This window comes from Neophocaena asiaeorientalis, unplaced genomic scaffold (assembly GCF_003031525.2).
Source record: "Neophocaena asiaeorientalis asiaeorientalis breed wild unplaced genomic scaffold, Neophocaena_asiaeorientalis_V1.1 scaffold78, whole genome shotgun sequence".
NCBI lineage: Eukaryota > Metazoa > Chordata > Mammalia > Artiodactyla > Phocoenidae > Neophocaena > Neophocaena asiaeorientalis.
Window position 1 is genome coordinate 19,538,567 of NW_020175018.1, and position 12,632 is coordinate 19,551,198.

Sequence of the window (12,632 nt, forward strand, 5' to 3'; positions counted from 1 at the left end):
AAAAAAAAAAAAAAAAAAAAAAAAAAAAGACAAGACAAGTATCCGGGAGGATGGAGAGCGCACAGCGGCAACCTCGAGGTCTAGAACGTACAATGTCACGGATGACTTTGTGCCGGACGTTGAACACTTAGAAGACGGCACCCTAGAGGATGACCGGGTGAGAAACATGGAGTCCACGCCGGCCCTGCCAGGTGCCCAGTGCCAGTGGGGGAGACGCTGCCCCCAGCCCTCCACGTGCACACGCTCCTGAACACCGGCTGAGCAAGCAGAGTAGAATCCAGGCTTCCTGTTGTCATCCCAGATGTGGTCTTGAGGAGCCCCGCGTCCTGCAGAATCCTGCCCCGAAGATGCCAGGGCTCTGGGAAAGGAGGGTAAGAGCGGACGTGGGAATCGTGGGGCCTGCAGAGGTGAGCACGGCCTGCCCCGACCTGCCCCACGGGCACCCAGCTCTGGAGCACTGCGTTCCCGAGTGCTGAGTCCCGAGGTCGACCACCTGCCCCGGAGGAAGTCCGTCGGGGGCCTGGGGGAGAGCAGGGCTGCCGGTGCCCCGAGGGAGCGAACGTGTGCCCACGGCCTCGTCCCTCCGGGGGCTCCCGGCCAGCCCGCCTCACCCAGCTCTCCTGGCTCGCCAGCCACACTGGCCACGTCTGTGCACGAGAAGCCATGCGTGGACTCGCTCGGGGGTGAAAGTTTGCCTTTTGCCTTGACTGTTTGCCTCACCTGTGCTCTCTCCCCGCAGTGAAGATCGTTATCCGAGGGGACAGGAACACGGGCAAGACGGCCTTGTGGCACCGGCTGCAGGGCAAGAAGTTCGTGGAGGAGTACATCCCCACGCAGGAGATCCAGGTCACCAGCATCCACTGGAGCTACAAAAGTGAGGGCGGCGGGGGGCGGGGCCTGCTGGGTAGGGGTCTTCCTCCCGTCGCCCTCCCCAGCCTGGGGTCGTCCCTGGAACACCGCACACGCGTGAACTCGGGGGCTCATCAAAGCCGCTTTGGGGTGGCCCTGAAGCCCCCTGTCCCGTGGGAGACTCGGTCCACCTGGGAGCGGGGCCAGAGGCCCGGACCTTCGGACGTCCTAGGGGCAGAGCCTCCGGGCAGGGACCATCCCGGCCACAGCGCGTGCTGGGCCCCGGCAGACAGAGGCCCCTTGGGCCTTGGAGCCCGGCTCTTGGCGGCAGTTGTGAAGTGCCAGTCCCCACAGGGTCCTGGGAGGGGGTTTGCTGGCGAGATTGCCTGATGGGCAGAACACACCTGGCGGCCACCCGGCCGTAGGCAGAATGGCAGGCACCTCCACTCCGCTCCTGGGGGACAGCGGCCACGGGGCGCCCTGCTGGGAGGGAGAGAATCCACTCTGCGTGCTCAGGAGCCAGAAAGCAAATGACCTTTGAGCCGTTTTAAACATTCCTTTTCGTTGAAAAAAACAATCCAGCGGGCCAACAGCAGGACACACGGGCCTTTGTAGAAGTTCCGACTCGCTCCTAGGGACGGCCAGGCCGCGACGTAGGACAGCTGTGTGGATTCGTGCTGCCCTGCCCACCAGCTGCACAGGGAAGCCTCACCCCCTAGGGCACCCCTTCCCGGTCTGGGGTGAAGTCGGCGGGGACAGCGCACTTCTTGTGCCCTGCAGCTTGGTGGCAGGTGCCCGGCAGTTGCCCGCCTCTCCCCTTTCCCCACGGAATCCCTGGGGTGGTGGGTGGACCCGCTGACGGCCCGGGCATGTGCACAGGCCCTGACGCCAGATTGGCCCATCCCAGAGCCTGCTGCCCTGGCCCCCCGCAAGCAGCGGAGCAGAGGCCTCTGCCGAGGAGCAGGGCGGAATCACTGGGACTGGGCCTTCCCGCAGAAGCCGGGGGGCCAGCGGGGGCCGGGTTCAGGTTAGGTGCGAGACTGCCCCAGGGACCCTTCGGGATATGGGGTCGTGTCAGTGGAGGTGGTGTCCGGATTGTTCCCTGCCTTCCAGGGAGGGGGTGTCCTGGGCACAGCACCCGCCAGCCTGGGCGGGAGCAGGGGCCCTTGGGGAGACGCCGAGTGGGGACAGTGACGTCGCGCGGCCCGTCTTTGAAACCGGAAGTTCACACTGGATGCTCATCTTACTGTTTCCCCCCTGTTTTAGCCACTGATGATATCGTGAAAGTTGAAGTCTGGGATGTAGTTGACAAAGGTAAGTCAGACCCTTCTATGAGTGTGCTTTTCTCTTTCAAGCTTTGCTTGTGCTGTGGAGAACAGCTGTCCTCTCTCCCTCGCTTGCGGCCCCTCCTCTGCCGCCTCCTGGCACCTCGTTCCCTTGACTCTGGTTCCTGGGCACAGGGGCCGTCGGAGGCCTGGCTCTGTGCTGACCGTGCCGTCGGGCTCCGGGTGTGTGGTCCAGGACGGAGCGCCCGCTGCTGACCAGTCGGGGCACCATGGTCTTTGCTCTTGAGACACCTGTCCCACCCACTTGGGCTGAGCACGTGACCGTGGAGGGCAGACACGGACCACACCCAGAGGCCCTGTGAGGCTGTTCAGGGAGCCCTTCCTGCGGCACCATGGGTGTAGCAGCCCACTGGTTCCTGCCCCTGGGCCCAGGGCCAAGGGTCCTTGGCTTCTGAGGTGGCTTGAGCTTTTGGGGACCCCAGCGCGCACACAGACCCCAAACGGCCGTGCCTGTGTGCAGGCGGGCCGGGGTGGGGGCGTGGCGCGTTCATCCCCAGCGGCTCATCCCATTCATCTCCTCCTCGCACACAGGCCACAGGCCCCTCCTGTGTGATGCTCGTGTTCCTTCCTGGGGCCAGTGCCCTGTGCACACCGTGGTCTGGCCTCGCAGGTTTGACCTCCGACCCCCAGGCCCAGCCTCGGACCCCGCAGTCCTGCTATAGCTCCTCCCGTCCTTCAGGGACAAAGGGACGTTGTCTTCTACGAGCTTGCGCTTTCTGGTGCAGGACATGCGCTGTCTCCTACACCGCGTTCTCTGGAGGTGGGTTTGGGTTCCAAGGACCCATCGAGCCAGGTGAGGGTGCTGCTACCCTGGGCCCGTGCACCATGCTGGGGTTACTGCCCCCAGGACGCTTCAAACCCCACGGGGCCTGGAGGGGCCTCGTGCTCCAAAGCGTGCTTGCACTGCATCCTGTGTGCGTGTGGCCGGGTAGCACTAGGAAGCAGCCCCTTGCAGCCCAGCCGCCATCCCGGATGTGAGGGGGAGCCGTCGCTCGGGCCAGGCTGCCCTCCGTGCCCCGGCACATCCCGCACGCCTGCCCCGCGTGCCTGGCTCCGACTCCCTGGGTCTGCACTCATTCGGGACGGGATGCACATGTCCAGAATGGGCTCTGTCTTTGCTGACGGGACCCCTTCCATGCAGCAGCATGTCGTGTCTTCAGTGGGGGGAACGGCCTCATGGTACAGAGGCAGGCACTGCCCTGTTCTGGGAACCTCCAAGCACCCCACTTCCCACCCATGGAAGGGCAGTGATGGGCTGGCCACAGTTCCCTGGGTGGCTGTTCACCACAGAGCTCCTTGCGGCGTGGAGCGGAGGCTTGCTTGTGTGCTGGCGGCCAGGGGCAGGGGCAGCATTCCGTACGAGCGTTCAGCATCCCCACGGCTCCGTCATCTGGTGCCTCTCGGGTGGGAATCTGCAGAGTGGGAAGGAAACGTGCCTTCTCTACCACCCTGACTGGTCCCCTGTTGGACACGGTCCGAGGCTCGTCCACAGCAGCAAAGGGCATCGAGTTGGAGGGGGGTGGCAGCGGCTGAGAGATGGTGCCCCTCATGGCGGGCGTGAGCGCGGCGTAACTCTGGCTGCCCGGCCCTCCCCCCAGGAGCACCAGCCCAGATTCCGCTCTGCTCGCAGCTGGGCGGTGGTGGCACGTCCTGGGCTTCGGCCACACCTGTCGGCAGTCGTGGTGCTCGGGCCGCGACCCCATGGCCCCAGGCATCCACTGGGAGGGCGCGAGGTGGCCAGCGTCTGTTGAGCTGGGGGCACCTCCAGAGACAGGATCAGAGGGTGGTGAGAGGTTCTGGGAGAGGCTGTGGAAGAGGCAGAGGGCGGCCTTCTAATAAACGAACCCCGGTTTGTTGGTTTCGCCCAGCCCGCTACTCTGAGACTGAGGGCCCCGGGACCCTAGGGTGACGAGTGGTCCTTTCTCCCCTGTCAGAAATGTCTGAGATGGAGGGAAGGGAGGCTGGGCATGGGAGCTCTTACTGCTCAGGTGGTTCCACGGCTTCCTGGCCCCAAGCCCAGCTCGTCCACCCTCAGCACCGGCTCAGGGAGCCTCCGTGGCCTCCCTGGGGTCCTGGCCGTGTCCTGCCCTAGGGTCCTGGCGGCTCCAGCCCCAGCCCGTAAGGCACCTACTGGAGGCGGGGGCAGGGACATGGGGGGCAGTGGGACACAAGGAGGGGCTGCTACCCCCTCAGGCCATCCTTGGGCCCAGCATTTCCACCCCGTGACTCTGTGTCTTTTCTTAAGGAAAATGCAAGAAGCGAGGCGATGCCTTGAAGATGGAGAATGAACCCCAGGAGGTGAGCTGCATCTGTTCCCACGTGGCCCACTGTTTCGGCTGGGGGGTTGTGAGCGGGCATCTGTTCTTCAGACCCCTCTGCCTCCTGCCTGGCCTGGACCTCCTGAGGACTCCATCTGTGCTGGTGGACTCAGGTGGACTCAGTGGCTACTCCCGTGCTGCCCTTGGTCGCGTTGGGGTGGCTGGGGTCACCTGAGCTGCTGCTCTGTGTCAGGGATGCCCGCCAGACCCTCCTCGGAGTTGGGGTGACCTGAGAGGTATTTAGGTGAAGTGACCAAATTTTATATCCATGTTACAAAGGCCTCAGCCATTAAAAGCATAGGCATACCTTCAGGTGTGGCCCCAGGCGCACGTGGGCCTGAGCGTGGCTCCGAGAGGGCTCTCACCGCGGCCGCCACCTCGACACAAAGAATTCAGGGGCGAGCTGCAAAGCTTTCTGACGGCTTCCAAGAGCCCTTCTCTCCGCGTCCTCCTGCCCATAGACGGCCTCCTGACGGCGGGCAGCCGTTCGGGTTCCCTTTTAGGATAGGAAGATCCAGTGCCCGCCTGGCCCAGGTCTGTGTGGTCTTTGTGGGCATGTTGCCACCGCCCCCAGCACTGCAGCCTCCCTGGTGTGTGTGCTCTGGAAGGTTCTCTGGGACACACATCCTCAGCTCTGCAACGCATTTCTTCAGCTCAATTGTCCCAGCAGCCGAGCGTCCGTGAGCCCCAAGGTCAGGACACTGCCGACGGCCAATGCGGGAGACCCTCAATTGAGGGCAGGCACGATGTGGCCTCCACTCCAGATAACCTTGCGTCTATGTTTTTTTTCCCAAAATGAAAATAGCCATTGTCTTTTCAGTTGTAAAAGTCCTGTTCAGCCTTTCCCAGGAGCTGGCGGGTGCTCACCTGTGGGACCTGGCCTGGGGCACCGTCTCTGAGGCCCGATTCCCCCATCCCTAGGCGGAGTCCGAGATGGCCCTGGATGCCGAGTTCCTGGACGTGTACAAGAACTGCAACGGGGTGGTCATGATGTTCGATATCACCAAGCAGTGGTAAGGGCGCTGGCCCACGAGGGCGTCCAGGAGGGCACTCAGTGCTTCTCGAGGGCTGGCCGTGGGCAGTGTGCACGCCGGCCATTCAGCCACGCTGTTCCCTGGGGGCGGAAGCTAAGGCGGGTCTCTCCCCACGTGCGCCTCCCAAGGACCTTCAACTACATTCTCCGGGAGCTTCCCAAAGTGCCGACGCACGTGCCTGTGTGCGTGCTGGGGAACTACCGCGACATGGGCGAGCACCGCGTCATCCTGCCCGACGACGCGCGAGACTTCATCGACAACCTGGACAGGTGGGTGCCAGCTCGTAGGCGCTGCTGCTGCGGTCGGCCTGTCCGCCTGGGACGCTCCTGCTTGTGCCCTCCTCTGCCTCGAGCCCTGGCCGCCCACCCAGCTGCACGGCCCCGGCTCCCCGGGTGCGCCAGCTCTCCCGGCTTCCCCGCCCCGCCTGGCCCGCACCCTGCCCCTCCGGGATGGGGACGCAGACCTGGAGGGTGGGGTGTGGGCGGGCAGGACCGAGGGTGGGCACCTGGCTTCCTGGCACTGAGCAGTCCCAGGTGCCAGGTGGGGGCGGCCTCCCTCCATCTCTGAGGCCGGGGCCAGGCACTGGGGATGGTGCATCGAGGTCCTGCCGGGGCAGGCAGGCAGCACCTTCCTGGTCCAGGCATCCCCTGGTGGGCGCCCGGCTAAGCGGAGCCCTCTGAACTTCAGGTCTCCGCCTGTGGACCGTGAGCCCGTCACCCACAGGAGGCGACTCAGCCCTGCAAGGGGGTGCTGGCGCCAAGGGTGGCCCGGCCCAGAAGGGCCAGGCCACGCCGCCCGCTGCCACCACCGTGTCTCATGTCTCCGTGCTTTTCACGAACAGGCCCCCAGGGTCTTCTTACTTCCGCTACGCCGAGTCCTCCATGAAGAACAGCTTCGGGCTCAAGTACCTGCACAGGTTCTTCAACATCCCATTCCTGCAGCTCCAGGTGAGCCCTGCCGGCAGGGTGCAGGGGGTGGGGCTTGGATCTGCCAGGGCCGCTGTGGTGCAGGGACGGGGCCCGAGCGGGCGGGCAGCTTGGTGGTTTGGTTGGAGCGAGGCCATCAGTTAGGATGCCGTGTGCGGGTGCTGGCGGCCCCTGGATGGCCCACCCTGTCCCCTCCCCTTGCCTGGTGGTCTGGGACCTGGGCCCTTCTGGAGCCATGGACCCACTAGCTGCAGGAGAACATGGGTGTCCTTGCACGTTCTTCCCGGGAGCTGCGACCCTCTGCGCTGACCCCTGCCGGGGCCCTCATGTGTCCGTCCTCACCGAGGAGGTGCACTCGGCCCCGGCACCCAGATCAGGACGCCTCGGATCCTCCCTGTGGCCGTGCCGCTGTGTCCCCGCTGTGGACCCAGCCCCTCTCTGGCGACAGGTGCCGGGATGGGCCCGAGAAGCCCCTGCCCTCCTCCCCCTACTGTGCAGCCCTTTGCTCTTGGCGTTATTGACCTTCGTATTTGGGAACAGTTGTAGGTTTGCAGAGAGCGCAGAGGGTTCCATGCCCCAGTTCAGTGCCCCGATTGCAGCCTCACGTTTCCACGGTGTTCCCATCAAGACCACAGAACCAGGCTCTGTCGGCACCTCCCGCCGGCCCTCTGTCCTGGGCCCCACCCAGCCCACCCCACACGTAGTGGTCACTCTTCCTCGGCTGAGCCGGGCTGTGACAGTTCTTCAGACGTGCCTGGCTCAGGGTCTGTCTGACCTCGGATGGGTGACGGGCTTTTGTGCGCGAGACCCCAGAGGTGACTGCCCTGCTCATCACGTGGCGGGGACACGTGTCACCCACACGGCTTGTCACTGGGACATTGACCCGCGGCCCTTCTCCAAAAGGATGGAGAACTGACTCGGGCGAGCGGCTGTCTTTCCTTTCCTCTCGCCTTCTTTTGAAGGGATGAGGCCTCTGCAGGCCAGGGCGGCGGGCATTTTCAGGGTGTCCAGACCTCGCAGATGTGCTGGCCACCCTTTCCTGGGTGTTGATCCACGTCGCCTGAAGGAGCCCCTTTAACTTTCTGTCCGAGTAAAGCATGCACACAAATTGCAGGAAGACACCCGCAGCACAGGTGGGGGGTGGCATCGGGCAGGATGGAATCGCAGGAAGACACCCGCAGCACGGGTGGGGGTGGCATCGGGCAGGATGGAAGCTGGAAGCCGCTGCTGCTGCCGAGCCTGGGGCTGGCAGGAAGCGCGTGGTTCTCAGCAAGTGTTGCGGCTTCTTACACTTCGGGGTACCTTGTGTGAACAGGGCGCTGTCTCTCTGGGCGGTTCGCTCGCGTCACGACCTGGGCGAGGCCATGCGGGCTCCCGGCTCCAGGCACTCAGCTTCAGGTGCTTTTGTCCATCAAGGGCCCGCCGAGAGGGGCGCCAGGCTGAAGGGGTGGCTCACTGCAGCGACGGTCCCGGCTCAGGTGTCTGCTTCCTTTCTGCAGAGAGAGACGCTGCTGCGGCAGCTGGAGACGAACCAGCTGGACATCGATGCCACGCTGGAGGAGTTGTCCGTGCAGCAGGAGACCGAGGACCAGAACTACGACATGTATGTCGGCCGCGGCTGCCCTCAGCGTTTAGACCCTGCAGGCGGGGCTCTGCGGGCAGGTGGCACGTGCGCCCTGTGGGCCAGGCCTCCCTCTGAGCTCGGGTGTGCGCTCAGCGGGCCCGCAGCCTGAGTGCCACCCACCCGGGTAGATCTGTCCACGTGGAGGTGTGTTGCTCAAAGAAAGCGAGTCATTTCAGCTTTGAATGTGGCCCAGGCCCCATGGGAAGGGGGCGAGGGTGGCTCTCGCCGCGCTGTCAGGCCTCAGCTCTTCCTGGGAAGCAGATACCGGGCCCCTGCTGGCCCTGAGGATGTGAGGTTGGACACCCCAGGGCCCTGCCACCCCCACCCACTGAGCACTTCAGGCCCGGCCTGCTTTAACCGGGTGTGACGGGCACACGGTGTGGCCGGCAGTTCACGGAGGTGCTTCTGCAGCTGCTGTCCCCAGACAGCTGCGTGCCTTGCGGGGGTGGAGGGAACACGGCGTGCAGGCCCGGTGCGGCTGTAGGCGCTCTAGCTGCCCGGCCCCCGCCTGCCTCTGTCCAGACCGGCCCGCCTGTCGGCCACATGGCATGCAGAAGGGGGAGCCGCTGACCCGGCCACGTGTACACCGCAGGCCCCAGCAAGACCGGCCACCCTGGCGTTTTCCAGCCGAGGCCCCGTCCCTGTTTTGACATAGGTTTCCGAGGTTGATGCCAGTGGAGAGAGCTCCTTGACCTTGGGAAGGCGTGTTGGGTGGGAACGAAATCTCCTGGCCCTTGATAGTGGAGGAAGGGGCGTTGTCCTGCCACTTCCAGCAGGACGGCCGAGCGGGCGGGGAGCAGCCCCCGGGCAGGCCCTCCTCTGCCGTTGCAGGGTCTTGGGGCGCCCAGAGCAGGTAGCAGGCCCGTCCGCCTTCCACAGCTCGTGGGGGAAGGCCTAACCCTGAACCACCCCTAAAAACAGGTGCTTCCTTTGTTTTGTTGAATTATCCAAATGTTGGGGCTGGGGGGTGGGGCGCAGGCTGCTGCCCCACCTGTGCTCACGGCGTGGAGCACGGGCTCTGGCTACGGCCCAGGCAGGACCCTCGCACCTCCCAGCTGCCCCAGAGGGACTCGAGGAAGGGCCTTTGGGTCTCCCGAGAAAGATCCAGCTGCTGGTCCTGGAACAGAGAGAGTGGGGGCAGCAGGAGTTATTCTGGGGGGGGTTCACCTGCTCCGTCTGCCAGGCTGGCCTCGCTGTGGACGCCACCCTGGGGCTGACCAGCTCCTGCAAGGTGTCCTCTGATGGAGAGCTTGGGCGCCCGGTGTCATCAAGCATAGGGTCCCTGGTGAGGTGGCATCTGGAGCCTCCCCACAGCGTCCGCCCCCAGCCAGCCCCCGGGACCAGGCCGTTGGAAGAAGGCGGCGCCATGTGGGGGCTCAGCTGTGGTGTCCCTGTGACCTCCCCTGAGCAGCTGGGGGACCGGACGAGGTCTGGGGCGGATCCGCTCCCAGCCTGCGCCAGGACCCAGTGCCTTGCCCGTCCTTCCTCCCACCCCCCACCCCCTCGCCCAAATACCAACCTAGAGGTGAGGCCGGCCGGCCCAGACGCCCCAGCCCCCCGGGACCCTGGCCCATAAGCACAGGCCGGCTCTCCATTCCACACCTTCTGTTTGAAAGCCCACCCCACGGGAGGAGGGCCCTGCTACAGGCCTAGGTGACACCAGGGTCCTTAGCCAGTGGGACGGTCGGGCCCAGGCTGCCCGGGTCTAGGCCCCTCCCTGTCTGGGAGGGTTGCAGCCTGTCCCTGTAGGTGGGTTCTAGAAACAGGGTCAGGGGGCATAGGGCGGGGGCACAGCAGAGCCTGCCTGTCCGCACACGCGCACCCTTCCCCTTGCGGGAAGAGACTCCCAGCCAGGGTTTGTGTTCGCACCTGTCGCCCCCCGCCCCGGGGGCACTTGCAGTGTTTGCCACCAGCCTGCGCTGGGAAACCTCCTGGAAAGGCAGGTAGGGGCTCGAGCCTGAGACCGGGGCACCCCGTCCCCACCAGCACGGCAGCAGCAGCCTCTGAGGAGGCGGCGCGGGGAGGTGGCTTTCTCACCCCTTGCCCTGTTTGCCCCCAGCTTCCTCGAGATGATGGAGGCCCGCAGCCGTGGCCACACGTCCCCGCTGGCCACCAACGGGCAGAGTCCATCCTCGGGCTCCCCGTCTCCTGTGGTGCCTCTGAGTGCAGTGTCCACGGGGAGCTCCAGCCCCAGCACACCCCAGCCGGCTCCGCAGCCGCCCCTCCAGGCCCCCTCGGCTTGCCCGGGGCCCCCCTGCCCCTCGGAGGCGCCGCCAGCCCCTGCACACCCCCTGGTCCCCGCCGCACCCCCGCGGCGCAGCATCATCTCGCGGCTGTTCGGGACCTCGCCGGCGGCCGAGGTGGCCCCGTCACCCCCAGGTAGGCCCCAGAAGCAGCCCTCGGGAGGCGGGGCACAGCCCTGTCTCCCTGGCCCCGGGAGCCCTTGCCGGCCAGGATGGGGTCCCCCTTCTTCCTGCTGGGCAGGCAGCCCCACAGCCTAGCCACACGGCATCCTGCTTGTGGCCCAGCCTGGGGTGGACCCGGCTGGGCTGGGCGCTGGGCAAGAGTTGGTGCCTGCTGTCCACAGAGCCGGCCCCAGCTTCAGAGGCCCCGGCAAGAGTCCAGAACGTGGAGGACTTTGTTCCTGACGACAGTCTTGACCGCAGCTTCCTGGAGGACGTAGCCCCGCCAAAGGATGAAAAGAAAGTTGGAGCCAAGGTCCCGCAGGACAGTGACAGGTAAGGGCGGGGCCTGGGAGGCAGGCGGGTAGCTGCTGCCGTCCTCAGCCTTGGCCCTCGGCCTGTCAGGTGTGGACTCTGCTGCCTCCCTGGCACTGGGCGGGCGGAGGGGACAGGCACCCCATCTGGGCTCTGGGGACAGAAGCAGAGCTGGGCCTGAGGAGCTGAGGGAAGGGCTGCCTCACACCTGCAGGGAGGGAGCAGGGAGCCGGTGACCCGCCTGTCGGCGGCATCTTCCTGTCAGTGACTTCCTTGGGCTGATGCCACTTGAGAGCCTTGGCCGGGTGGAAGGAGGAATCCTGGGGCCAAAGAGCTGCTGTCAGCTTCTCCCGCAGCAGGTGGCCGGTCAGGGCCGCACGGGAGAGGCTCGAGGCCCGGCGCACACTCTCCCTTCCCAGTGCTGAGCCCGAGTGAGGCCCGCCGCTCCGCCTCCACCATCACCGCGTGTCCCAAAGTGCAAAATACCAGGCCGAAGCCAGCACTGTGCCCCTGCCAAGGGAGGGCCCCGGCATCACTGAGCCCCTCATCACCCTGGGCCCCACACCCCTCACCCCACCGCCCCACGGGAGGGCACCCACTTCAGGTGTCCACCCGCGGGCCCCGCCGTGGCTTCCCGCCACACAGGGGCATCTCTGTCCTCTCCTCAGCCCACCTCACGCCTGCTCTCCTGTCGACCTCTGCCACAGCTCTGCTGCAATGTGGTGGGTCCCCTACACAGGACAGCCCCCAAGGCCACCCTCGAAGTGTGTCCCCCTTTGCTGCGTCCACGCAAGGGTGGACAACCCCGCCGTCAGGGCCCTTGCCTGGCACAGAGCCGCCTGGTGATCAGGGTGGGCGCTCCATACCCCACTCGTGACCTCTGACTGCCCTGCCTGTCCTTTGCAGTGATGGGGAGGCCCCAGGAGGGAACCCAATGGTGGCGGGTTTCCAGGACGACGTGGACCTTGAAGATAAGCCGCCTAGTAGGCCCCTGCCACCCACGGGCCCCATCCCCAGGGAGCACATCACTCTGTCCAGCGAGGAGGAAGAAGAGGTGGTGGCAGGGCGCCACGAGGCCAACGTCCTGGCCCCCCAGAAGTGCTCTGAACCAGGGACCAAACGGTATGTCGGGGGTGGGAAGGAAGGGGTGTCCCGCGGGGGAGGGCAGCCTCAAGCTCCGTGACCCTCCTGTGTGTCCTGCAGTTCCTCCACGAAGGCCTCGGGGCCACACCAGGACGCAGCTCCCAAGGCCACAGAGCCCCACTGGCCAGGCGGCACCGAGGGCTCCTCTCTGGGGCTGGAGGACGGGGGGGACAAGCAGGTGTCATCAGAAAGTGACCCCGAGGGGCCTATTGCTGCCCAGATGCTCTCCTTCGTCATGGACGACCCTGACTTTGAGAGTAACTTAGATGCTCAGCGGAGAGTGGTGAGGAACGATCTTGGCACCACGCCGCCTCCGAGTCCAGGGCGAGGGGTGGGTGGGGAATGGCAGAAAGGCACGGGAGGCACGAGAACGCAGCAGGGGTCTCGCGGGGCGTGAGTCAGGGCAGCCTGGCTGAGCCGGGAGGGCTGCCCCGCGGGGGGCTGCGTGTGCCAGGCCCAGGCTGCCCCCGTTCTGGGGAGGATGTGGTGGGGGACCTCGGCGTCACGGCTACCCCGCTCGGGCTGTCGTCACTCTGGGTGAGCCCGTGGTGCGGGGTGGCGCAGGGAACTGGGGAGGGGCTCAGCGGCCCACCTGCCCGCTCCTTCTCCAGGGTGAGTTCCCGGTGCGAGAGGACCTCTCGGACGTGACGGATGAGGAAGCTGGCCCTGTCCAGC

At 65.8% G+C, this 12,632-nt stretch overlaps 1 protein-coding gene across 1 annotated transcript in view; it reads left to right on the plus strand.

Moving 5' to 3' along the window:
• Nucleotides 1-12,632, plus strand: part of RABL6 (RAB, member RAS oncogene family like 6) — a 20,261-nt gene that overhangs the window by 5,751 nt on the left and 1,878 nt on the right. Inside the window, exons 2-13 of the mRNA XM_024762430.1 lie at nt 740-874; nt 2,116-2,163; nt 4,441-4,493; nt 5,435-5,526; nt 5,676-5,816; nt 6,389-6,494; nt 7,973-8,076; nt 10,157-10,476; nt 10,685-10,835; nt 11,721-11,936; nt 12,018-12,240; nt 12,569-12,625. Of these exons, the coding sequence (XP_024618198.1) occupies nt 740-874; nt 2,116-2,163; nt 4,441-4,493; nt 5,435-5,526; nt 5,676-5,816; nt 6,389-6,494; nt 7,973-8,076; nt 10,157-10,476; nt 10,685-10,835; nt 11,721-11,936; nt 12,018-12,240; nt 12,569-12,625 (1,646 nt within the window). The remainder of the gene's footprint in view (nt 1-739; nt 875-2,115; nt 2,164-4,440; nt 4,494-5,434; nt 5,527-5,675; nt 5,817-6,388; nt 6,495-7,972; nt 8,077-10,156; nt 10,477-10,684; nt 10,836-11,720; nt 11,937-12,017; nt 12,241-12,568; nt 12,626-12,632) is intronic.